This window comes from Lissotriton vulgaris, chromosome 2_1 (genome assembly GCF_964263255.1).
Source record: "Lissotriton vulgaris chromosome 2_1, aLisVul1.2, whole genome shotgun sequence".
Classification (NCBI taxonomy): Eukaryota; Metazoa; Chordata; class Amphibia; order Caudata; family Salamandridae; genus Lissotriton; species Lissotriton vulgaris.
The window spans coordinates 1,391,269,543-1,391,297,424 of record NC_141687.1 but is presented as its reverse complement, the minus strand read 5'-3'; the positions used below and the strand labels follow the sequence as shown (position 1 = coordinate 1,391,297,424).

General features: G+C 45.4%; 1 protein-coding gene across 23 annotated transcripts in view; it reads left to right on the top strand.

The window, feature by feature from the left end:
* Nucleotides 1-27,882, top strand: part of BIN1 (bridging integrator 1) — a 556,732-nt gene that overhangs the window by 131,196 nt on the left and 397,654 nt on the right. For all 23 annotated transcript variants that reach the window (XM_086957148.1, XM_086957143.1, XM_086957146.1 and 20 more), the window contains exon 2: nt 20,501-20,581. In XM_086957148.1, coding sequence (XP_086813274.1) covers nt 20,501-20,581 — 81 coding nt within the window. The remainder of the gene's footprint in view (nt 1-20,500; nt 20,582-27,882) is intronic.

The window sequence follows — 27,882 nt, the reverse complement described above, 5'->3', positions numbered from 1 at the left end:
TGGCCTTTAACCCTGTGAAGAGGTCATAAGGTGAAAATTTGACCCGTGTAAACCTATGAAAGAATAAACCTATCTGTTTGTGCTGTTGTGCTCCTGTCAGCAACACTCTCAACTGCTACTACTCATCCAATGTAGTGCATTTTAAGTGTAATTAAGACTAAAGCTATGCGATGTTGCATTGATTTTGTTTTCTTTATGGAGTTCATGTAGTTCACTCGAGTAGTATGTGAAAAAGTATCAGCGTAAAAAATAATGTGCTGGTTTTCATCTTTAGTGTGAAGATTGTTTTTTGACTATTTGCATAAAATTTTAACATTGCGTTGATCAAATGAAAATCTAATGCGAGGAGTATACTCCAAGATGTGCAACAGTATAAAAAAAGATTTCCTCCAGATGAGTCATGTAACAAACAACACCATCAGTTAGTCTCTCGATGGTCACACAAATATCTTGCAGATAATATTGTGCATTTTACATTTTTTTTCTAATTATACGATATACCATCAAAATTCAAAACCCGACAGAAAAAAAGTTGTAAGCACGAAGCAAGTATCACAACTCAGTTCTTTGACAAGTATATATGTCATTATAGGCTAGAGAAACTTGATGCACACAAAACGACTCTAAAGCTGTGTAGGGGCAGCTAATGGAATAATTCTGGGTACTACATGTGAACCCTGCAAGGAGATCTATGAGAGATCAGTTTACTGAGCCAGGTCACCGCACATGCCAACCTTCACTCATTGCGTCAAGTTGCTCTCTGGCAAGTATGGGGTGTGGTGGAGAAAAGCACAGAGAGTAAGCTGTTTCGCGAGCAGCACTTGTACGGAAGCGATGTATTGCACTAGAGGGTTGTGTAGTTGCCTAGCCAATGGTTGACTTGAACCAGAAGACTTTTTTCCCCAGCCATTCTATAAGACCATACTACAGCCGTGTTGCTGGTCCTACTTGATTACTGTGTGGCCAAAGTCGTCTTCTTATTAAGTTGTCTTCTGCGACTTCTACTCTCTTCATAATAGTCCGCTATTCGGTTCCCAGCTCTTTGCTTCCTGACCCATACCTGTTTTAAGAATTTTATTCCTGCACATGATATTCTTGTCTCACTCCTTTACTTAGCACTACGTTGAGCAAACTACGTTTCTATTTATTTTGCCTTCTCAGTCCTCACATTTTTTCTACCTTGCGCTACCTGTTGCGCTACATTCCCATCCACCTTTCACTTCGACTTCTTGGCCCCTCCTGATTCTTTGCGGTCTTTCATCGTTAGCACTATCATCGCTTTACAGTTTCCCATACACCTGCAAAATTCCTGCCTATTCCCATTTTAGAAATTCTTTACTGAACAATCGTTTATATTTTGGACTGCTGTTAGCCAATACCTTTTTGATTTCACTTAAGGTATATGTATAATAGAAGAGTTGATAGCCAGCCCTCTTCATTCATTGGTGTGTAATTGTCATTCACGCTTTTCTTCCAGTCACTACACCGCCTGCAAGGGGCATTCTGCCCTTTCACAAGGAGCAGCACATGCCAAAGCTTGCCTTGTCAAGACCAAAGGACTGAGAGATCCAATCCATATATGCTATTCCCTTTGACAATGCTTGTTTTGGTAACGACGTAGTTTGGAGTTGACGGGCTGTTATATTATTCTATATAAGGGTTTTAACAATGTTATTAATGTGTGGTAGACCGGGTTTTAAAGTGATAAGAACGTTTTTCTGCTTTTAGGACCCAGGCGCGTGCGTCTTCCACCGCCCCTAGCGGTGGCGTATTTTGCCCCACATTAAGCGAGGTGAAGCTCTTAAGTGCTGCCAGGTTTGACTGTCATGCGGAGATACGTAACATCGCACGTTCTCTCGCCGCATTCTCGAGCCCGGAAGTAAATATTGCTTAGTTATGGCCATGTGTGGTCCCTCGCTGACCGCGTGTCTGCGCCGCTCGCTCATTTCCTGCCGCTGCTGTAAAGCGGGGAAGGGAAATGCGGTTAACTCGAAGACCTTTGAGGATTTACACTATTCTGCAGTTTTAAAAATGCAGAACGGACGAGTTGCTAATAGTAGCCGAATTCCACTGGTGCTGTCTGCAGGTGGCGAGCCACAATCTTAGTATGTGGTGTTGTCTGTGGTTCGACCACGGAGCCAAACGGGTTATGTATGGAAGAGCAAGCGAGGATTACAACCCCCCACTAAAAGAGACACGTCTTCGATCTCGTTTTAAAACAGACAAATGACTTTCAATTTACTAGCTTGCTTCCCACACGCTCCCTGCCCCTTCTGGGTTCCTCTGAGAGCCCCTCGTCGGAAGAGATCTGCTAGGATTGCAGTCTTACATCAGCATTCCAGTGAAATTACCTCTTCTGCAAACTGCCTTGTACGCAGGGAACTTCACCCTTTTTAAAAAGCAGCCCCATCAGCCCCTAATGGCCCGAGTTAGAAAGTAGCATCATGTAGAACTTTCTGGAAACTCCTAGTTTTTTTTTTAACGTGTCACTGCAGAGATGGCGCTGCAGGTGTTGAGCCAAGACCTGAAAGTTCTCATGGATTTAGTCGCTCTTTTAGAAGCAGCTGTTTTAACAGGCTGTGACTATATAGACCACAGGTTTTGGTCACCAGATTAACCTCACCCTCCAGGAAAAGTGAATTATCTAAGACACCCGGCTGATGGTGACGCAGCCTGGGGCTCTGTACATACTGCTTCTACTAATGGGGGGCTACCACCATCCTTGGAAACCTACGATGTTTTGTGTTCCTGAGAGAATTCAAAGCACTCTTAGGATTAAAGGGATACTCCGGCCACACTGACAGTAGCCAAGGTTAGTGTAGTCTACAATATCAATTGCAGCTCTGTCTACTGTCTCCAAGAGGCTCGCCTACATGTTCAACAGAGGTGGTCTGCAATATAGCTCGATCCAAACCCCGATTGTAAGTGTTATAGAAAACCATTATATTACGATTTTTAGCCAGGTCCATAGAGAGATGAAACATTACCCGAGTGTTTTCCTTATAACTCAGAAATTCGACCCCAAGCTCCGACAAGAGATGGAGTAGTCAGACATATACTATTAATATTAAAATTAAAGTTCATGACCCCTGTGGTAGTTTACGTTCCATCAACGGAGGTCCTCTTTTTCCTTTCTGACCATCACACTTGTCCTTCTGTTCCTGAGGAAAGACTGCCTCCTGTTATCTTCTGGATGTTTCAGACACAACCTATGTTTAATCTTTCGTAGCACGAGATCCTGATCCAAGGTGTGGAACCGAGCGGACCAGTCTAACCACATAAATAGAGCTGGCTCACTCACATCTGTGATCTTAAGTGAACTTATTTTGAATAATCAGCAATGTCGTGTCTGCAGCCTTTGCAGGGTAAAAACCGAATTGGATATTGTCTAATATATTTATTATGTCCTCAAAATCCTGGTAGCTGCTTCTTCAAGAAATGTAAGGAACCAAGGGATATTAGAAACGGGCTGATTGTTCTTTGGGCCCGTTTGATCTGAAGTAGTGTTTTTTAGTCTGAGGGATGTGTCAAGCCTCGTAAGTGCCTCCAGGATGACAGCAATTGTTGAATGATGATGAAGTTGCTGATGATTCTTCTTTTTTTTCTCCAAGAAGGGCATGTGTCTCCAGCGCAGGAGGTAGATTTAACTCACTTTTAGTAAAGCTAGCTTCTCCAGTTGAAAGTTCTTGACACAAGACGTTTTTGTTTTGCTAACCTAGGCTTACACTCCTCTTTAGATAAGTGAGGGGTCCAATTGTCACATCCTCTTCATGCCGTATCAACGTAAGAGGCATCACCGTTTGATTTGCTGAGAAGATGTGAAGTTTTAAGTTGCTTGTCCCAGAATGGAAGTAAATGTAGCTGGGATGCAAATGCAATCGATGGATTACAATGTCTAATATCCTTACAAGACAACCACGTTATTTACCAAGAATATTGTGAAAATGAATGGAATGATCTATATTAACATTGTTGTTAGAGTTTTGGTTCACAAGAAGACACAAGATGTGTCGCAAAGGATGGTCTATGTTTTGCCTATTATGCCATATATGCACTGTTGGTAAAGGACCTGTGTGAGTGCAGGAAGGAAAATGGTGTAGCTTACATTGAGTAGTGGGGGTGTTCCACCTCCAGTGGCACAAACTGTTTGCGTATGATGCAGCAGATGAAGAACAAGTGCTGATCTGGTGGATGAACGGTTGTTTTCTTTTATGGTGTGTTCTGGATACTATTATTTTGAATCGTTGAAAAGCAGAGTTAGCCTTCCATCCTTTCAAAGTAAGTGCATTAAGTATAATACATTGATTAATAGTAAGATCTGTCATTCACAGCACTTAGTTATTCCAATAGGGTGGTGTTTAGTGCTATATAGACACTAATTATTACTGTAAGAACTTGTTTTGTTGGTGTGAGGAGTCTTTGTATGACGCTGGGTTCTGGATAATGGCGAGATAGAGTATACCCATTTAGCACTGAGAGAGGTGAAGTGAAAAGGACACTGTAGCTTGCATTTGGTGAACCTGAAGCTTGTGACAACTCTCCTGGGGGGAGCGCCAATTACATGTTCTTTGGGTAGATGTACACACAGCTTACCTAGTTGCTTGGCCGGCTGACTTGTTAGGTTTGTTTGTTTCTGGTCTTGTCTTTATTGTCTATTCCTGCTGGTCCTCTTCCTGTTCTTCATTTAGTTTCCTTCTCCCTACGAGTAGAAAAGATTTTGTGTATTTGAGAACTGGTGGTACCATCAAGTGCATGATCGCGAGTTGCAGTTTAAACTTTAAAAAAAAGTAGCTTTATTGAACTGTCGCTGTGTATGAGTACAGTACAACCAATACAAACGCGTACATCTAATCTATACACTCATTCATACAAATATGTGGGAAGGTCTGGCTTCTCTACCTCGGATATCCATCTGTGGTCTGCTATACCGCGTGGAGCCTTCTTTACCAACACCTCCTTCTCATGTTGGCAGCAGAGTTTACACCAGTTATATAGTATAGCTGAACTTTGTTCCATCCTAGCACTAGTTACCACCTTTTGTAAGCTTCATAAGATCCTCCATTTGATTCCCATGGTGTACTTCAGTCGGATGAGCACCGGGTAAATTTCTCATTCCAGGTAGATTGTTAGCAAAAGTTTCAAAGTGTGAATTTCTTCCTCGTTTAGACTGTGTTGGGGGCAGCTCCCTGAGCTCTTAAATTATATTTTGGTTTCATTATCTTGAGTTCTCCATGTTTGGCACAGATTGTGTTAGCACTCAAACAAGGAAGCACACAACTTTCTCAGGCATGTGCCTTAGTAACATCTCGTAGCTATGTTAAAAATGTAGTCCTTGCATATCAAATTTGTTTTTCAATCTTCATTTACCTACAAATGCTAATGAGTCAATCTCTTTTTTTATTTAAACATTTAGTACAGTTTAATATTCACTGAGATAATCTGACCTCATGACATTGGACTTTCATTAAAACTCCTCGGGGTTTAGTAATCTTGTGAAGGAATGTAGACATTGAATGCTGTGAAAGCAACTCAACTGATAAAATCCCCGAGCTGCTTAGTAAAGCAAGGGAGCCACCCTTCAGTACCGTGCTCAGGCTCCCAGAAGGTTCAAAGACAAACCTAGATTGTGGTATCGTTCAGCGGCATATTAACTTTCATCAGGTTTGTCCTTTGATAGCTGCAGGCCTCTCATTCATAGTGCCAGCTGTATTTTTATGTTATGCTTGAGTACTTGGACAGGAAATGTGTGACTCGAATCCTAAGGTGCAAATGCTCAGTCTAACAAATCGATTCAGAAAAGGGGGTGGTGATGGACAGAGTATCTGAATAAAGCAGAGCACTCCTACCCAGTCAACAGATCAGGGCTTGAGCCATCACCGTTTTTTAGCTCACTGCACCATCCCAGCTCAGAACCTGGCTACATGCAAATTAGTCTGTCCCTGGCCCAGTGCATCATGGGAACAGGGCAGACCAAACTACCAGAAGCTTGTTTCCTTTCCAGTAAAAGAATTGGCTTGGTAGGAGTGCTCTGCTTTATTCAGATACTCTGTCCATCACCACCCCCTTTTCTGAATCGTTATGTCCACCATAAGCGTGGAAGGGTATGCTCAGATGTGAGTCCCTTGCTCACTGCACCATCAGGATTCAAGCAAGCCGGGCCGAAGACGGCTGTAATGCCAGAAACCGGTCCCCGGAAGCTTGTTTCCTTTCCAGTAAAAGAATTGGCTTGGTAGTTTGGTCTGCCCTGTTCCCATGATGCACTGGGACTGGGACAGACTAATTTGCATGTAGCCAGGTTCTGAGCTGGGATGGTGCAGTGAGCTAAAAAACGGTGATGGATCAAGCCCTGATCTGTTGACTGGTTAGGAGTGCTCTGCTTTATTCAGATACTCTGTCCATCACCACCCCCTTTTCTGAATCGTTTTGTCTTTAATAAGTGTTCTGCTTAATTCAGATACTCTGTCCATCACCACCCCTCTTTTCTGAATCAGTCTAACAAATGGCAGTGTTCAGCACTCTGGTAAATGACATTGGTGTATGAGCGGCTTGCAGGGTGCGTCAGAGGCCATGACCGTGCTCTTCAGCAGCCAGCAGTCGATGGAGCCGCACTGGTTGCCATATCTCCTCTCAAGGCACTCTTGCTAGTAAGCCTTCAAGCCACTGGGTTTTCCTGGGATGACGTTTTGCTGCACAGAGCATCTAGTTATTCTGCACAGGAACATCTATACATTTCTGTTTTAGGTGAGCCAGAATGATAGCAAAGATTAAGAGCAAGGTAGCAATCCAACAGGCGAGCTTTGTTCATTGTGCAGAGAAGTCCACTGAATAAGAAATCAATTTTGCTGCAGAGAGAATCCAGTCATTATGCACAGCAACATCTGTGTTTCGGTTTTAGTTGAGCCAGAATTACGGAGCAAATATTAAGAGCAAGCTAGCAATGCGACAGGTGAGCCTTATCCACTGTTTGGAGAGGTCTATCGAATAGGATAATCCATTGACTTTGCCAGGTCTGAGGTCCACTAATTGTCAGTGGGTTACACACCCGAGGGTTGCGAGTTGACTTCATCTCATTTCAATGACTCCATGTTCGTGCATAGCACATTTGTGAACTCTGTGATCTCAAGCCACTTTCTGTCTTGGAGCAGGAGGATTTTTGGTGGGATATTTAGCAGTGGTTCAAATGTGACATGGGCCATTAATGGGTCTGTGCAGGACCTGCTCCCCGAGGCGGTCCAGCAAAGGGGAAAAAGAGGGTGGACCAGGTTTTGATTGGATAAGTACAATGAGTAGGTGTACTATAGGGTTTTACTTTATTAGGTATTTGGTTGCCTCTGTGGATTCATTTTGTGGATGAGGCAGTGACAATTTGACAGTGACACAGAAGACCGAAAAGACGGCGTGTGTCTCCTGAGATAGGAGTCTGAGCGTTTTTTCCAACTACCTGTCAGACTTTGGGATTTTTCCCATTTAGACGCTATACATTTTGGCCTTTCTAAGCTAATCGGTACATAAATCATTTAGCCATTTCCTGAACAGGTTGAATTCTTGAAAACAGTGCTTGTGCTACCCCACCCGAAGGTTTAGTGGGAATGGGTGCAGTCTGAGAGTTCACCCTCCCTCGTTGGGCCTTCGGATCCCCTCCAGTGCCAGTGTACGTCTGCAGTGTCAATGTAGAGGCACCCTTTGACTGACTTTAGAGGTGAACTAGTGTGCCCCTTCCCAATTGTGACTTAGCATGGCACACAGACTGAACCCCCTGTCTTTCTTAATGGAGGCCGCGGAACGTTTTGATCTTGCATTTTATCCAATACCGTGGTGAAGGCACACAAGAAAAAAACTTGTTTTCATTTGCATGAGGTCTGATTCAAGGCTAATAAGACCCATTTATTTTATGGGCACCAACAAAAGTGCCTGTGCGGTTGTTACTGGAGCAGGGTGGTGCATGGATGTTCAGTGCTGCATTAAAACCGTCACCAATCACTTTTAACCCTTTCCGTGCTGCGAACGTCCAACGGTCGTCGCGTGCACTACCTCGCTGGTGCTGCGCATGACCGTTGGACGTCCGAATCCCGTTAGCGCGATCGAACGTCCGCACTGGGGCGGAATGTTCGACGCGCTAAACGGGTTAAAATTGGGCATTTTGCTTGGCCCTTTCTTCACTTTTACCATCATTAGTGGTGAATCTGTAAAGTGGCATTCTCACTTCGCCTTACCGCATTGCCAGCCCAGTAAGGGGTGATGCACTCACATCTGCAGCCATTTTGTTTGTATCAAATTGTACAGATAACGCAAATTCCAGAGCAAATGTGCCTTGTAATCTTACTTTTGTATCCAAGCCTCAGATGTTTTGGCAGGCTGCGATAGAGTGACTTGACAAAGTAAGAGTTGATGATTCTTGCCATAAATATTGGTTGCTCTTGTCCTTTGGGTGTCCATAAGATGGGTATCGGGATTAATGTTAATGTAGATTTTGCAGACCGTTTTAATTTGGGATGTGTGCGTCATGTTTTTTAGTAGAGGACTCCAAGGCTTTTGTCATTGGTATGGCAATTACTCACCTAAAATGGGCGCAAATAGGTGATTGGGATGGAGTTTATTCGAGCACGGGCCAGATTGGGAAGATGGCGCTATTGGAGAATGTTTGCTTTTTTCACAGGGTGTGTAAAGGAAGCTAATGTTTTAATATTTCTGTCATTGTAAGTGACTCGAAGTATGCATGATACGAGGACTGACAATGGGTTCGTGAATGGGTGACTCAAAGCTAAAATTCGAGAAGTTTGCAACTTTTTGGCAGTCCGCCAACACATGAAAAAGTGTGATTTAGTCTCTGAGGGTTGCAGTCTCTTTCACAGTTATTATGCTGACATAAGACTGGTACGCCCAGTTCTGCAGGCATCTGCTGGTCTGCCCTGACGAACCAGTCCTTTTCCTTTCTGCAAAAAGTGTATGAGGCCCCTTCATATTCATAAAAGTCCTGCTATATTTCGTGTACTTGCATCTGTCTACCTTGGACACAGTTAATTACATAGTTCCTGCCTGTAATATGCACTTTAGTTTCAAGGCTCTCTGATATATCTACCCCAGTGCTAGTGTTACCATCACAAGCCCATCACGAGTGACCCCCACATCATTCATGGCTTCTTAGCCCAACTTTGTAGTGCATACTGAGACTTCATAGATCTTACTTCGAAGGTGAAAAGCAAAACAAGTAACCCAACACAAAAATCCTATTCATAGCCAGATGATTAGCGGGTGATAAAACATTACTCAAATTTGATTTCATTGTCAATATGGAAGAATCATTCCACATTTTTCAGCAGATCAAAATTTAACAATCTGAGAGCTAATAGAGAGGAAAGTAAAGCACTTGTCCATCAATGTTGAGTCAAAACCTAAGCCCCCTGCAGTTGAGTATAAAAAAATGGTAATCTGATGCATCTTCTGTTCTCGTGCCCTAGACTGGGAAGTAAAGGGTGCTGATGTACAGCACCCGATCAGCAGCTACAAGCTTTGATCTATTCTTGCTCCAGGATGCTGTCCCAGCAGAGCAAGGGCTGCGGGTTATACCTTGGAACATTTTAAACATTAAGTGCAGATCGCAGCATGGCAGCTTTTCTTACCATCACTTTTTTGTTTAAGATAGAAGACTCCAAGGGAGTGCACCCTCTCATCTGCGGTCAACTGACATTGGCACCTCAGACCCTAAGCCACTAGGCGATCACATCCTCTGGGGAACACTAGAAAAGCTGAAAGTGCCACTCAGGGGAACACTAGAAAAGCTGAAAGTGCCATCAACTACCCAGAACTGGTCAGGGCAGTACATAATGCTTCTCTTCCTTCGTTCCCTTTATTTCTGACCTTGCTCTCACTTCTCTTTGCCTGCTTTCCTCACCCTTCTCTCCCCTACACTCCTTCCTTGCTCTCTATTCTGTCTGTACACTTTCCCTCCCCATCCTCTTCCCTCCATCCTTCATTGCTCTTCCTTCTTTAATACCTCTTTTTTACCCCTTCTGCCCTCGCTGCTGCCTCGCTTTTCTTCTATCTACCTACTTTCACCGATCTTTCCTTAGAACTCGGTTTCATCACTGCCTTATCTCTGTTTATTTTCCCTTTCTACTACCCTGCACTCTGCTGTCTTGCTCTTGTTAAACTTTGTCCACCTTTCTATTCCGTTCCACGCTTGAACTCTGCTTTGTCACTCTTCCTTCTTGCTCATACTCCACCCTCCCTGCACTCTGCTTCCTCACTCCCAACTGTCTGCTTTCCCGCCCGGTGCTCTCCCCTGCACTCAGCTTTCACAGTTTTTCTTCCCTCCTCTGTTTTTCTTCTTCTCTTGTTTATTCTCACTCTCTTTTAGCGGTGTCCACTTTTCCTCCTCCCCCTTCATTCCCACTTCTTTCTATCTTCTCCGTCCTCTTTCCCCTCTCCCTTCTCTTTCCTCTCTCCCTTTTCTAAACAAATATCCCTGGATCCCCCCTTGTCCTGTGTTTCCACCTCCATTCCCTCAATCCTGTTCACAACTTTGACGGATAGTGTGGAGAGCAGAAAGGATGACACTCTTTGTTATGCACGTTTTCATCCACTCAGGCTAGGTTAGGCAGATCGTGCAAGCGGGTGACAAAAGATCCAAAAGACCCTCGGACAAGGCAGGCTGCAGAAAAATGTGACATTGATAGGGTTTGACGTACTGGGAGCGGATTAGATCAATTCAGTGCCAGCTAAAGCCAGAAGAGACCAGATTCCCCAATAAAGGCGTGGGGCGGGTATCTAACTCCTTGTAGCTTATTGACCCATTGGTGCCTATTGATACGAAGTCTGCAGGCTGCACTGGGCGCGGGGACCAATCTCCTCTTAGGCACCAAGGACGTAAAATATTACATTTTGAAGGCACACACTCCCAGCTGCTCATCTGATTTGCGTGATAAATAAATTAGCCTCCAATAATTTAGGGATGCATATAAAAAAGGGTTTGTTTAAACCTTGAGATTGACACAGCAGGGATGGTTTCCCATGGACTTGCCTCTTCTTTTCAACTGATACATGTTGCCATTACCAGAATCTATCCGCAACATTGATCTTACTGGCTACAATTATGCAGATGACACACAATTGATAATCAAACTTTAAAACCCTAAAGACCTGGGAAGCTCAAACCTTAACGGCCTCAAAGCCATAGGTCAGTGGATGATCTGGAACCACCCTGTCGTCGATTGGGTGTCTGTGATGGTCTGGTTGAAAATACCCAGTTCTTAAGTCTGCGTCTGAAATTGAGAAGATTGCGTGGAAGGGGTTCCATAGTTTGGTAGCATGGAGAAAGTCGTGCCACCAAAATATATTTTTCTGGTATGGAGGAATGATTAGTCATGGAGTTAGCATGAAATACACGTTTCTAAATTGGGAGCAATTGGGAGCATTTCCCGATTTTGATTTGGAGGAATTTTGAACCTTTGCAGTTTATTGCCTTGTGATAATATAACAGTTTGAAAGTAGCTCTTCTTGCAACCAGTAGCTATGGGTGAGCCTTCTCAGCATATATATATGTATTTATATATTTACATGTAAAGAAAGTCTTGCAGCTGAATTCAAAATTATCAGTCTTTTCATGGTGGAGAGTGGAATGACATAATATAGACTGTTTGTATAATCCAGTCTTGATAGTTTGCGTGATGTCGTTGCTACAACTTTTTGTGAAATTCAATGTGAAAAAATGTGACCAAGTGTTTTCATATTGTAGAAGGCTGATTTAGTTAGTTTGTCCACTTGGGCGTTCATAGAGAATGCTAAGACCATAATAATTCCAGGATTTCATAATACTTTAGATATTCTGGGGGTGGTCTTACTTTCGTCCTGCCAGATGGTTGAAGATTTGTAACTCTCCCATTCTGCAAATGTGAATACTCCGGTTTATGTAGTCCAAAACGAGAGGACAACGGAGCCCAAATAAAAGGGTAGCGGACAAAGGGCTGGGCTCGTCTCCACAACTTCAGCTTCTTACCGTGACCCTCATATTTGTCACAAGTTTAGGAGGCCAAGAGCTGGGCCATTATAGGTAGCACTTTTGTGTGCCAATGGCCCTGCAAACCTTGGAGGTGAGCAGTAAACTTCTTTGTCTCCTCCTCCCCTCCTTGTCAACTGTCTCACCCTACTGCAAAATCTGGGTTGGGGAATAAATCACTGGCACCCCCTACATTTCTTACGCTCATGTCTAGAACCCCCTTCTCACTCACTGGTTGTAGACTTATTCATGCAAAACTCTTCTATTGAGTAACTACCTTTCGGTTGGCAAATTCCGCCTTCCAAAATTGTAAAAGTGCTTATGTGCAGTAGTAAATAAGGCCTTTGGTGGGGTAAGTATAACTTGCATAAGGAAATAGCTGTGAGAATCTGGCCCTGTGTCGGGTCTTGGGCAATAAGCCCTAAGGAGTGATCTGTGGGGCTTGGCGGCCCTCTTCTGCAGTACGCTATGAGCAGTGGCCGCTGGAGAGAAGTCGCCCAGGTTGCTGCGCTGAAGGTCTGAAGCGCTGTCAGTGGGGCCTTGTGATAAGCAACAAGCACTCTGAAGGGTCCCCTTTTGGATGTCGACACGTTCTGCAGAATGAGCTGTTTCTGAAGGAGTCTGCCCAGTGTTTGCTCATTTCAACGACCAGACCTTCTTTAGGTCAACTGTCAAGTTGCAGCAGCCATGCACTGAGTTAAAAAGAGGGAGTTTAGACAGAAGATTAGATTTGTGGTCATTCGCGCTGCGGGTAACTACTGGCTGCTGGAATGTGTGGGGCACTAGTTAGAATCCAGACACCATCAACAGCCCTTGCTATACTTTCTCTTAAAATGTAACACCCTTAATAAGTGTTTTGAAACTTCAAACATATATGAGCAAGTACTGCATACGCAGGGCTGCCAAGTATCTAATCTGCTTTGGTGTGACATTTCTGTTTGTAGTGTGCTGATGTGACATTTGCCAGTTTCCGGTGTGACATTTTGGGTGACACTGTTTAGCAAACATAGTCAATGATCTATGCTGTGAAATTTCATCCTCCTGTAGCAGGATTTTCCCCTCCTGGTAACCACTTCCCCATAACATGGGATTTGCTTTAATAGCAACAGGTAACACTAATTGACTTTATTTTGGACTGCTTGACTTATCTGATGGAAACATTTTCCTGAAGGGCGCCTGCCACGCTCACCTGCCTGGTAAAGACATGTGTGAAGTGTCTTTTTTCAAAGGCCTCTAGATCCTGCATTGCTTTTGTGTCACCGGCCACTAATTTAAAAAAAACTGCAGAATAATTTGAAATGCAAAACATTCTGGAGTAGCTCAAGAAGTTCCTGGTGCTCCAGCTAATACATTTCTTGTTGCTCTTCCATGTTGTAAATACATCAGAATGTATTTCGAACTAACAATTTTTAGCTGACAAGTGGCCATTTATTCTGTATGACACCTAATATTGCCAGTTCTAGCTTTCAATCCAAATAACATTGGATTTTGGGGGGTGCATGGCCGAGCAAGTAAGGAGGATGGCCATGTGAGCACTTGCTATGGTCACCGTTTATTGCTTTGTGAATCCTGAAGCCCCTCAGGGCTTCTCAGGACCGGAGAGGACGTGGGGGAGCCACAGAGGCAGCCACACACTGACAGGAGGGACCGCTGGGGGTCCAAGTGAGAAGAGCTGTGCCCTGGGCCTGCCGGTGAGGCCCAGCATGAAGGCAGCTGCAGTGCCTGCATAATACAACAAGCCAGGCTATCTGTCAAGTGCCCCACAAGACTTACCTCTGCTTGTGAAGCAGATTCCGCAGAGACGACAAATGCACCCGTCCCTGTACCCACCTGACCATCGTGGAATGCAGGACCCAGCAGGGATGAGATGGACGCAGGGAAGGGAGCCAGGATGAAGAGGCTAGCATGGGATTGGAGCTTGCGGGGTATCTTGGTGCCAGCCAGAAACCAGAAAAGAACAAGATCAGAAAAGAACCACACCTCCCGCTTTCAATGCAACTCCTCAAAACACACACAGAATCAGTTTCCCTCCAGGAACTCACCAGAACTTCTGTAGACTGCGATACCCAGACATCAAGTCAGCTCCTGATAAGGACAGTTAAGGTGAGGCGCTCCTGCGCGATGTACCCAAGCTAATACCAAAGGAAAGCGCTCCTGCACGAGGTACAAAAAAACCAATGTCAAACCAGAAGGCAAAGCGCTCTTGCGCGTATGGCATGGAGTAGGACTCAGTCACAAAACCTGTGGCATCCCTGGAAAACAAAAGCAAGCTATGTACAATGCTCCAGCTCAGCGGAGCTATTCCCCAAGCAGTGCTCCTGCGCGATGGGGAAACCAATGTCTGAGAACAAAACCCAAAAGTAAAGCACTCCTGTGCAAAAGACTCTTAACCCCAGTACAGCGCTCCTGCGCGGCAAGGGTTAATGGAGGTAGTAACTGTACAAACTCTGAATAGCGCTCCAGCGCGGTGTGGACTTCAAGGAAAATAAGCAAGCGCTCCTGCGCGGGTTTCATATGAAGCAAAACACTAGTGCTTCAGCGCGGCGTAGGACAGACAACAAACAGCGCTCCAGCGCGGCGTGGACCGGATAGTCTCTGTTGCGTCTCTGCTCCGGATACAACTCCGCTTATCAGGAGAATCAGGATAGATTCGAAGCACTGAGCCGGCGGGAAGCGCGATGTTTAAGCGTTTCCCTCGGAAGTGCTTCAGCAACCCCAGGTCAGCTGCCCAGGACTAGACCGGGACTCCACTTCCGCCCGGAAGTGAGTATCCCGGCAATTCTGTGTGTGGTATCGAGGATGGCAGGAAGCGGCAAGCGCCGCAAACCGTGACACTATCTTGCTCCCGACCCAGGTGGGATTTGTTAAATGGGCTGGGGCCCCCTGTGGGGGTGGGTGGGGAGGGTCGGGAGGGTCAGCCACTCTCTTGACACAGAGAGAGAAGAGGCAGGGGCTGCAGGAGCCATCACAGCAGATTTGCGTCCCCAGCCCTCGGAGCCCAGATGGAGGTGAAGGGTACTCTTGTCTGTAGGGCACGGTGGGTGACTGTCCGGTTGGGACCCATCCTGTGGGCTGGGGTCAGCAGGAGCAGGGTAGCCGGCCTCTGGGGGAATCAGGGGAGGGGTCCTGGCCAGTGCGGGAAGGCAGTGCACTCTCTGTGTATGGCAGCCGTGCCACAATAACTCCTGGATGCCAGTTTAAGTGCTACTGCCGTTGACTGACACTGGAAGGCCTGGGACTCCAAGGAGGGGATGGTCCACCCAAAGGTGCATAAGATGGGTCTAACTGTGGACCCCCCCAAGGCAAGCTAATAATGTCTGCAGACAGGGTTCACTGTAAAATGCCCAGGGACTGGAGAACCACACTGCTATCATAATAGCAGCCATTAGGGATATGAAAACTGCTCTGAAGGACAAAATTGATGCAGTGTCCCAAGACATAGGGCTCCTACGAACAGACCATAAGAAACTGGTAGAGAGAGAGTGGGCAAGATAGAGTGAGTTCTGACCAGCCTTGAGCCCAGGGTCTCTCGAAAGATGAGATGAACCGGATCCTGCAACAAACTGTTGCCCACCTAAGGGATAAGGTGGCAGATGCTGAAAGGCGCTCCAGGTGGAACAATTTCAGATAGGTGGGGGTCTTGGAAGCATCGGAAAGCCCTAGCATGGAACTGTTCTTAGAGGACTGGCTCCTCTTGGAGGTGCTGGGGGACAAGGTGTTAAAAAAGTCAACAATAGAGAGGGCAGAAACCCCCACCCAAGTCGCCTCCCAGGTTGATTGTTGCCAGGTTACTTAATTTCCATGACTGCGGTCACATCCTACAAGTGTCACTGGCCCTTGCAGATAGTGGGTGCTATGGTGAACATTTATATGGACTACATCACAGCAGTCCAGAGGCAATTAGAAACCTTTCAACAATTGAAGTGGCACTGAACCTAAAATATGTCCTGTTCTTCCTGGTGAAGCTGTGTGTGTGTGTGTGTGTGTGTGTGTGTGTGTGTGTGTTTGTGCGTGCGTGCGTGCAGGTAGGGAGCCACCTTTTGCACATGGTCGTGGCTGCTTAGGAAAGGTTAGAGTCGAAGGGGTACCCTCTCCTGGTTCCTGGCGAGCAGCCTCCATAGAGTGATTGGCAGCAACAGAAACAGTATTGGAGATGGCGCAGAGGTCGGAAGGCGGACCCAACAAGATACCAGGTAGACACCGAAATGGCTAAAATAGTGGTAGACCGCCAACAGCCTTGGTCCTCGGTGCCAGGTAGTAAACGGGACACTCAGGGAAAAGAGTCTATTGAGAATGCCAGTGACTCCGGGGATTCCGGAGTGGGCTCAACCAGACAACTGGCCAGTTGTGACACCGAGGACTACCGACACAATAATGAGGTTTACTGCGGACTGTGGTGGCAGGGAAAGGAATGATAAGCTGCCTCGGTGGGTACAGTTGATGGCTTACAGGAAAGACTGAGGCTGCAGCAAGATGTATGGGGCCAGGCCTGCCCCCTTTCACATTCACCAGCAGAGATTTGTAAATTAGTGTGTAATGTTGTTGATTGAGTTGAGGCGACAGTCAGCTCGGGCCTGAGGAGGTTGGGTGGGAGGAGGTTGAAGGTTCAGGGTACTGTTAGAGGCACACCGAGAAAACCACCAAGATAGGTAGAACCTGGCTCAGACCAGACACCAAAGACAATGGCCACACACCACCTAATGACCCCGGGACTCCGCTTTCAGGTTTTATCTGGAATATTAACAGCCTGAGCAGCAAGTTGAAGAGTGAGTGGGGCAATGTGGAAATATCTAGCAAAACAGAATCCAGATAAAGTTCTCCTCCAGGCGATACAACTTGTGGGGAACACTTTTAGAATGCTGCACTATGGCAAATACGCCTGCTACTACATGCAGGCTTCTCGTCCGGCTCCAAATGGTACCTACTGAATCGCTGGTCACTTCCCCTTGTGGGTGACTCATACATGGGTGTATAGCCTGGACTTGCAGGCTGCAGCGAGTGGTCAGTGGAATGGGGAGAACCTGACACTCCCACCTGGTACTTCCTTCTTGGCTTACAGACTGATGGTCTGAACAGAATGGGGGCATGGCTAGCGGAGGTGCCAGAGGCAATACTGTTGAAAGGGGGAGACCTTAACACCTTGGCTGCTAAGGGGTTTTCCCCGCTGTGCGCTGGAAAATGAAGAATGGCAGGGATCATGACAAGGTCAACTCGTCATAAGCACAGCCCAGGTAAAACCCATGACGAGTTGACCTTGTCATTAGCATGGAAGGGGTTAAACTTACTCACCATGGTGACTTTGACAGATTGACAAAGTCTGGGGGAGAGGCCCAGATGGGATATATGTTGGACCTGGTGGACGTGTGGCAGGAGGAACAGCCGGGGATCCAAATGTACACATACAGCTCTAACCAGTTATGCTTCATGTCCATGCCAGACTAACGCCACAACACCAAATGGGTTGCTTTATGCACTCCTCTATCCTAGTACGAGACATATTTGATCACTCTCCACTAACAACGCTCCTACCAACAGATATTCAGAGATCGGGGGGGGGTGGAACTGAGACCCCTGGAATTTGACCGCATGGGATACTAGAAATCTGATTGTGGTGACCACGACTCAATACTTTAAGGGAAATATAGGGACAGTGGACTCGAGGGTCGCTGTGTGGGAAGCCTACAGAACAGTCCTGGGTGGCCACCTCATGGCCCAGGTCTCAGGTAAATAAAAGAAAAAAACAGAGATTGAAGAGCTCGAGAATCGAATTGCTCAGTAGAAGGCAGACTATGTATCCAACCCCACGCCAGGCAAGCATGCAAGATTGAGGGAGAGGGGATCTGCACAACCTGTTACACCAAGAGGCAAGGGTTATGTATAGGGCAAAACAAGGATGACTATATGAAGTCTGCTACAAAGCGGGCATGCTGCTAGCGTGGCTGGTCAAACAGGAAGAGTACCAAAGATCGAGCGCAGCAGCAGAGGGAGAGTTTGGGACAAGGGCGGAAACCCCAGGGGCATAGCCCACAGCTTTTGCAGCTCACCTGAAGGAACTGTACCACGCTTGGGGAGTGCGGTGTGGGGGCGGTACTCAACCACATTGCCTTGAAAGCTTCCCAAGTGAAATACCAGCATCCAGATGGCAGGGGTAATAGAGAAAATTCCTTGATGCAGAATTGTCTGAGTGGGAATTGGCCAAGGCAATAGGCTAGATGAAAAATGGGTAATCCCTGGATCCAAATGGGTTTCCCCCTGATTTGTTCAAATGAGCAAAATCCCAATGAATGAGCCCACCTCCAGTCAATGTGGCCCAGTGGGAGGGCTTTTTACCCCAGGACCTCCTTCAGGTTGACGATAGTCTTGATCCATAAACTGGGAAAGCCCAGAGAAGAATGCTCCTCCTATCGGCCCATATCACCTCTTAATCTGGTAACAAAGGTTTAATGAAGGTCCTTGCCAACTGCCTCCTGCAGGTAGTTGACACACTGGTGGCTCCAGTTTCGTTGGTCTTCATGCCCTATAGGGTGACCAGACACAATCTCTGTAGGCTGGCCATCTGTCTGGCGCTCTGTGACCTGATCGCCGAGCCAGCACTCCTCCTTTCTTTAGTTTCCGAAAAGGCGTTCGACTCCCTTGAGTGACTGAACTGCTGTTTGACAGAAAACTATGCGTGCACGTTCGCCAGAACAAACCTGCTAGCCTATTGGTTTGAAAAAAGATCCAGAAAAAGGATGAAAAGAAAGACAGTTGAAAGAATAGCCTGACTGAAGAGGAAGACTAAAACTGTGTTATCTGTGTCGGAGAGACATGATGCAAAAGAAATCAAAAGGGTTGTAGAAGGATGACCCAGTATTCAACCTCTTCTTTACATCATAATGGATGTCAGAGGATCCATGTGCTTGGTGTGGAGAGATTGTTGCACTACAACAACCCTTATTTTTCGGCTCCTAGGTGTCCCGTTCAATGTGTCCTTGCAGGAGACCAAAACGGGCACTGGTCTGAGGCCCCCTAAGGAACAGTTGTACATAGGTTCTCAGAGTCCTGACTCTTTGTCACAAGATGCTCCATCTTCTGTTTGCACTTAATCTCCTCACACTCAATCAACTGAGATAATAATTGCACTTGTCCTGGTAATCTTATTGCACAATATCACTCAAATCGTAGAGTGTGGTAACTCACAGACAAATGTTAGTCCAGCCAGAGACGCTGGTGTTACCACACTACGATTTGGGGGTTCTTGCCTTGCACCCTTTTGTGGATTTGAATCACATAGACTTTAAGTATATAAGGACTATTAAACTATTGTTTGGGAACTTTGGTTCGGGATTTTAGAAATTTGTGATTGGTTACTATCTAGTTATCAAGTCACTTTTAACTTTTGGGTCGTTCTCCAAGGAGCGTTTTTTGCTTATATATAGACTTTTGAATCAGCACACACTTTACCGCTTTTGAATTTCTGATGGAGAATTAGCAGTGCATATCCTGTTCTAAGGATATACATTGAACAAGCCCTGAAGATGTCCTATTGGACGAAACATGTTGGCTACAGCGAAGTCAAAGAGGAAATATAAATGTTTTGGAAAAATCATGAATGAAGAATCTTTTTATCAAGAAAAGGTGGATGTCTATGCATTTTGCTGTCCAATTATGAGTTCATACTTTTCTTAACTAAAAAATTGATTTGGTGTTGGTGCTGAGTCACATTTCCTTTTAAGTTGGGGGAGTTTTTCTCCCAGGTTTGGAGACTAAGATGGCTGGTCCTCCGGACTCGAGCGCCACAATATTTTGAGTATAAGTAACTTGTGTATATGGTGTGTGCGATACGTTGTGCCTCAGCCTTTTCTTTGTAACTCGCTAATTTAGCACTAGTCTTTGTACAGTATGATCCACTATATATTTATGATACATTAACCAATTAATGTTGTGTTGACTTAGCAGTGCTGGGCACAGTAGGAAACATAACGTATAGGTGAGCAGACCCTGTGCATATGAGCAGACACAGTGATCCTAGACCTATATCTGGGGATCGTATTATGAAGCCCCTATTATGTTGTTTGAGTAATCCAGAGCAGTATTCTGTGAATGTGCCTGTTGACCTAGTCAGTGGATCAGTGCACATACTTATATCGCCGCGCTTGTTGGTTTTTTTTTTTTTTTTACCTAAAGTTTATTCAAGTATAGTCGAAAAACACAACTCACTAAACGGGCAATATAAAAGACAAACAACATGCTTGTATTGTTGAAACTCTGGAGCAATCATCATTTTGCAAATGCTGGGATGATTACCAAACGAGGATGAGGAGACAAATTCTCAAAACTTTGGATTGAGAAATGTTTAACTATTGGAAAAAGAATTTGGAAATTACCACAAGATACAAATTATGTGCATGTTATTAGAAAAGATCAGCTGTGCTTGTGTTTCTATGCTACTCGCCCTGATATCCTGCATAGGAAATCTCGGTCACTGCCACCTTGTAATTGCTTTCATTTCTGTTCCTTCGGCAGGTGCTTCAGAAGCTGGGCAAAGCAGATGAAACCAAGGATGAGCAGTTCGAGCAGTGTGTGCAGAACTTCAATAAGCAGCTGGTGAGTGACTCTCCATACTGTCGTGTCATTCTTGAGCTGCAATGCTTGATGGTACCCACTAATACATTTCTCTAGTGAAAAGTACAGGCCAAACAGAGGTGAAGACGCTGCTCGGCCTCCTAACCTCGTCCGTTATTTCTCAGTGTTGCTGTTCTTTTCCAACCCATGCCTGTTCCTGATCTCGTGATCACTTGACAGGGTCTTGCTGGAGGTGAAGTCTTGGTTTCACAGTCTTAGGCTGATATGTGCTCTGTTCTTGTGTAATTTCGCAACAATGTTCTTTCTTGTGCATCAGCCCTTCTTGTGTAGTAAGAGAGCTGCCCAATTTGAACAACCCTTACTCTGCCATTCCAAATATTCTGAAATTATTCAGCTAGTATTCGGAGGTGGTTTACTTTATAGATAAAGTGAGTCATGTCACTTTGTCATTTACTCCTGTCCTAATAACTGAAATTCCAACTGTCCTAAAGAGCCATGCCTTCGTTATCTGTGTATAACGATTTGTTTTCAAGACAAAGGCTGTTCCATAGAACTGGTTTCTCACCGGATACACCCAATCTTGCAGGGTCAGGCCTCAGAATCTCACCCTTCCAGGCATATATAAGTAAACTAGTAGAGTAAGACTTTAAGATATTATTAGCATTTGTAGATTTTGCTGAACCAAGGCTGTGCTTTCGCTTGAACAGTGTCCTGAACTGCCCCAGTTGTGGGAAATCACTGTGTTGGTGTTCAATTAGACCTCACACTTACAAGAAATGACGAAGTTTATTCTGGAGCTTAAAACACATTGTTACAAATAAGAATCCACATTTGTAAAGCGCACAATCACCCGTAAGGGGGCTGTCGGGAAGATTAAGCAAGCTATTGCCCAGAGTCACATGGTGCTGGGCTAATCTGCCGCCGGCACTGGGGATCGAACCGTGATCCTCAGATTCTGGAGTCAGTCACCCTGGCCGCGGCGCCACACCTCTCCCACAAAGAAGCTTTGAGGACTCAGGAAATATAGCACTTGCTATATCTGGATGACTATCTCCTTATTTCAGCAGCTATCGTAGCCATTTTTGCTGATAATGCACTTTAGAAGTGCTCATACAAAACGGAGTAACATTTGGTTGGTAGTGGGAGTTGCCTACCTTGATGCATTTCCTTTGAGCAGGTTTTATTGCTTCCTGAACTTGGTATCAATGAGTTTGAGGATGTTTGAACCAACTTTACCTTCTTAATTTGTTGAAGAGTCTCCAGTAAGCATTATATTTTCTTATTTTTGTGACATGGTTGTGAATGTTGACCTGCCATTGGATTTGATGCTTTTCGTCTCCTGTATCAGGAAGACCTGAGAATAGACTCTACACCCCATCTCTTTTGCTGAGATCTTTGCTGCTGTTCCTTACGGTATTTGTTTTTACATCCCTTAAAAGAGGATGGTGAGAGGAGAAATATAGAGTGAAAAAGGAATCTGAAGCTCCCATCTTTTTTTTACCACCCTAATATTCAAAAACTGGAATCATGGATAATTTAGGAGTAAGGTTAGGGGGCTTTACTCCCTCCACCCCCCCCCCCCCCACCCACCTGTAATGAATGTGGCTTCTCACCAATAAGCCACACCCAAACCCTGCACTCACATTTTGGAGGCAAATATACCACTGCACCTTTAAATGCACTTTGAACAGCACTTCCTAAAGACTAGAAAAGGACACAGCAAGGCAAGAAAAGGGAATCCAGGTGCATTTAAAAATAACACATACAAGTTTATTAATGCAATGTTTAAAATGGTAGGCCAAATATATCAGTAAATGCAGATTCCCAAGCATCAATTAACTACAATGAACAATTAGAATAAAATGCTGTATGTATACAAGTGACAAGGAATAGAACATATATACAGAAAAAGGTTAGGAACAACTCACTGACTGATTCTGCACCATCCTTGCAAACTCTAGCTGGGGAAGTTCTTTTCAACAGGCCATAGCATTCCACAGCAATACGTCTATTCTGTGGTGAACTTCTACCTGACCCTCGAAAGCTTCAAGCTTTAATACCATTATTCAATGTGGGACGTAGCTTCTAGAAAACCACACCCCTTCTCATTGGAAAAAACGGAGCTGACTGGTACCAGTCTGCATCAAGGCCAAGACGGAGGCTGGCCAAGCTCCCGTGTTTAGGCTCCGAGGCAGAGTTGTACATTCCACAGACACTTTCACAACATATTCCAGTTCACTCTGGTCGGTGAGGTGCGAAAAACAAGTGAGGAGCAATAAGACCTTGAATATGAATCGCAAGCACTGCTGTGCATGCAGAAGCAAGACAGTCAGGAAACAAGAAGACATGAGGCCCTGTCAAAGCCAATAGGAAGCGCCTATAATTCTCATAACCCAAACAACTTGCAAGCACCACTCTACACACAGAAGCAAGACAGTCAGGGAACAAGAAGACATGAGGCCATGCCAAAGCCAACAGCCAGCATAATTCTTATAAATTTACAACACAATACACATTTCTGCACAACTGCTTATAGCATCACATACTTTATCACTCAATGTACTATAGCATCACATACTTTATCTCTCAATATACAACACCGAGCAAATGTGTGCACCACTGCTCAACACTGCACTTCGACATTCCACACCTCTCTCTCCCTCTCATGCCTTCAAATGCACATCCCACACGCTCTGCTCTTGGCAAGGCTGTCCACTCTGAGACAGCTCCCACTGAAAGACAGCAAGATTACAAGAAAGAAGAGAAGCAGGCCTATGCAGGACCATCCTACATTAAGGCTAGGGTAAAATAACACACTAAGGTCAGTTAAAATGATTGTAGTTGAGGGTCATCATAGGGTGCCAAACCACAAGAGCACCTCTTTTACTATACTACCGCAACCACACTTCCTAGAGAACCTTGAGAGGATATCCTAAAGATTTCTCTCCTTTCAAGAGTTTATGTACGCCTCGTCTTCAAACTAATATTGAAAACTGTAGATGTGTGCCAGAGTTGGAATGCTTCCTGCGCATTCCTTTTTTGTTTTTTTTAATCCTTATTCATTGAATGTTTGAACAGAAATAATGCAATACAGTGATCAGCATATGTATAAGCGTCAGTTGTGTACAAAACTGAATACATGGTCTTAATGAGAGGTTTTAACAATTCTCAGAGGGAGAAGGGAAAGAAGGAGAGAGAAAGAGGAAAAAGGGGGATTGTACCTCAGCTACTGTAAAAGCATTATTGTCGAATCTGGGAATCAAGCAAGGGTCAATATCATGTAAAATAATGCACAGTGCAGCAGTACAAGGGAGTTATAGGCATGTTGTGATTACTCTGTGTCTACTTTAACCATGGGCGTTGAGTCTGCAGCAGCCTATTCAGACTCGAGCAACGTAGTACAAGAATAGGTGTACTGTTCAAGGGGAACCCAGATATCCTTAGGTGGAGAGCACAAAGGCAGGAGTTCCCAAAAAGCAGTTAATTATTCTTGATAATAAGCTGCATCTGTAAGCTAGTCAGGTGCTAGTGACAATTCGCAGCCGCCCCATCTCTTCTCAACCCATGTTTGGTGAGCAGTAGAATTGCCGTTAGCTTGCGCACCTCTGTGGGAACCTTTCGTGTAACCTAATAGTGCAGTTCTGGGAGAGAGTAAAAGGGAATGTCGGAAATCATTGAAAATATTTCAGCCCAATAGTCTGAGATTACCTGGGCACACCCATGCAAGATGGAGGAAATCGCCAGTAGTGAAGGAACAGCGCATGCTTCGCGGGCCATCCCTCAAACCCATCCCAAATAGCCCTTCAAGGGATTGATGGTCAGTGAATACAATTAAAATGAATGTGATGAAGACCGTAATTGGGGGAGAGCACACAAACCTGGGCACATCAGTAGTTTCATGTTCATTAGAGAGGGGAGGGGGTCATACCTTTATCCCTCACACTTTTACTTGCTGGAGTGCGTAAGGGTGCCAAGGTGCCCTGTGTACAGTCAGGTTATAAGTTAATTAGACAAGGGGGTAGTCAGAAAAGCTTCGAGCAGGGAGAATGTGGGTGGGGCATCTGGAAAAGTAGTGTGTATAGCACAGGTCACAGCCACAGCTGAGAATATGCAAAGGTGCCAAGCAAGGTAATGTCTTCACCCATGTAGGGCTAACTGCGGCAATATGAAGGTGCCATGTAAATAGATCATGCACATAGATGTGAGGTGTAGTGTGCACAGCCTAGGGCATGTGGCAGGATCACTGGTGATGAGGTATGCAGGATGGGCAATGATCAACGCGGATGGCACAAAGATGTATTCAACGTGGACTCTTTGTCGGAGCTCATTTCAAGCCCTTGTGTATTCCACTGTCAATCCTTGCACACGGACGCTTGGATAGAGAAATACAGCTATCCGTAAAGGACAGGGGGCCACATGGTCAGATTCAGGGGCCATACGGGCAATAAACTGAGTAGGGATTATCCAGTAACGTACACACTGAGCCTGGCTACATTATTAATACACGCCCATGTCTGGAGCTCTCAGCCCACCTTTCTCAAAAAGAAGTACCATGATCTCCCAGGCAATGCGCGCTTGTTTACTGGCCCAAGCAAGAGAGATTAAACTTGTTCTAAACTGTCGGCAAAAGTGGAGTGGTAAGGGAAGAGGAAAATTGTTAAAGAGGTAGAGGAATTTGGGGAGGATTATCATTTTCGCAATTGCCAAGTGACCTGTTAATGACCATGGCAGACCTTTCCAGCACACAACTCTCTCATTCAACCATTCAAGCAGTCGGCAGTAGTTGTATTTCCATAAATCATCAATGTGTCTGATGAGCCAGATCCGAGCTATTTAACATTGCGATCCGCCCATGTAAACGGTGCTTTGTGTTTTTCAGTGGGAAAATTATAGACTTAGCCCACTTGATCTCGTTTCCGGACAGGCCTCCAAATCTTGTAAAGTCCTTAATCTGTGGATTCAGATGTATGTATGGGTCCCTCGCATACAGTGCAACGTCACCCGCATAAAGTGAAGCTAAGATTGTGTGTGGTGTGAATGGAAGGCCTCACTGTGCATGTTGATAGTGACAAGTTTCCAGCTACTTGGTATCGGTTGCATAGAGACTAAGAGACAAGAGGCAACCTTGACAGGTGGCCTTTATCACCATAAATGGATCAGAGACCCTGCCGGTAACTTATTAGCTGGCAACTGGTTAGGAGTAAGGCAATCTAATCATTTTAATAAAGGTTGGGCTCAGTCCAAGGTGAGTTAAAAGAGCAAAGCGGTAGGGCCACTTTAGTAAATCCAACACCATCGTGGCGTCAAGACAAACTGCTACAGCATGAATCATTGGGTAAATTGAGCAGCCACGTGGACCAGGAGGCGTCAACGACGACCAGGAGCTGGATACGGACTGTCCCACAAAGGATCTAGCTGTTGACGGTGTCAGTATCTGGATTGGACCCAACAAGCCTTGGCAAAGGCAACCCACGCAGGAAGGGAAGATCGGCTTCTGTTCAGACCAGCAAGGTCTGGGGAGCTTCCCCTTTAGAGGAAAGCAGGAGCAAGCCCAGAGCAACCAGGCACCCAGTGTTTCAAAAGGATGTCTTCAGGAGGAGCACTAGCCAACGGACTAGCAACCGCAAAAACGCGTCATGGAGAAATGCAGGCGCAGGCCCCATGCAGCACTCGTGGAGGGCTGAGCTTCGTTGCACTTACTACTCAGGGTTGGGGCTTCTCAATCCCCAATGCACAACTTCAAGGACGCCTCAGAAGCTGCACAGTTAGCAAAAAGCAGGTACTGCAGGATGTCCGGTCCCACGTCTCTCGTGTCCGCCACGGGTCTCAGCTTTGCTGTGGATGTGGGTCGGAGTCAGAGAAGTCTGGAAGTCCAGAGGCTGCATCGCTAAGTCTTCGGGTTCCAGCGGGAGTGTTGACAAAGCAAACCGGCAAGTTACTGTTGGGGCCTGTTTGCACAGGGTGGTCACTCCTTGACCACAAGGTAGATTTCTTCAGTCTTGCAGTCGGAATGGAATGTCGAAGATCCAAGAGTTCATTTCAGAGTTTCTTCCAGGATAATCTAATGTCTCTAGACACAGTTCCTAACTTTATACTAATCTAAGGGACTGGATTACCTGCTAGGTCCCTCCTATTGGGTTAAACCTGAGAAGGGGGTGGTTACACCCATTTCTCTTTGTCCAGTTTCGCGCCAGAGCTGGGGCTGGAGTGCCCCAGCAACTGGTTTGAACCGGGCTATGCATGGAGCACCTTGTGTGCCCCAGGCAGTGTCTGGAAACAGTAGTTTCCATTGAACCCACCCAGCCCCAATCCACTACAGGCTGACAGGAAACCTATAGTCCAGGCCTCCCTTGCCGGAGTTTCGTCCAGCAGCAGGAGGTCAGACTCGTGTCTGTGGCAGCAGCATCCATTTTGTGATGCTGAGGCTCTGTTTAACTTTAACCGGGTAAAGCAGTAACTACATGTCTTCTCCCTCTAGCAGGGTGGAATGCTACCCCCGCCGCCAGGACTGGCGGGGGGTGGGGGGGGGGGGGGGGTAGTATTCCAAAGTGTTTGACACCTTACACAACATGTTTTGATAAAGCCAAACCAAAGTAAGCATTAACCGCGAGGATTATAATGCACTTGAGTATATGGTATGGCTATATCATAGAACAGATTGGTTCATCTCCGGTTTGAGTAGCACATTAAAATCCCCATCCCAAAGACTCACTCCAGAGCCAAGCATCTTGGTCAGTCTCCAGACTGCAGGAAAGAATCGGGGGTCGTCGACATTATGACCATATATGGAGAGGAGTTTAACAGGCGGTCATGTAAAATGCTTGAAAGGAGAACAAACCTTTTTTTTTTTTAAGTTCTAGAAACATTTTATTAATCATAAAATAAGGTATCAATACATAATAAAACAAGAGAAATGAAGGAAAGAAAAAAGGGGGGGGATGGGAAGCAAAGAGTAATCAGGATATACTTACAAGAAATCAAAGAGCAAAAGACGTATCATGAGCAATAAGAATAAAAATAAGGGGTACAATAATTATGCATCAGAAACGGGTGCAAATGAGGAACGAGCAGATCATGTAGAAAAATACAGGAAATGAAAAGGGTATCAGGGGGGTTTGGGAACCTCCTGCTGAGCAGGTCGTGGGCAAAAAGAACGAGTCACACAATTATCCAAATACATTGTAACAGGGAGCCATAGGTCTGCTCGCTTGGTTGCCAATTGGGCAGGAAAACAAAAGCATCATCAAGCCTGTGATTATGGCAAACATTGTACCACCATGCTTTAAAAGAAATGTCAAAAGAAGTCTTCCAATTAATAGTAA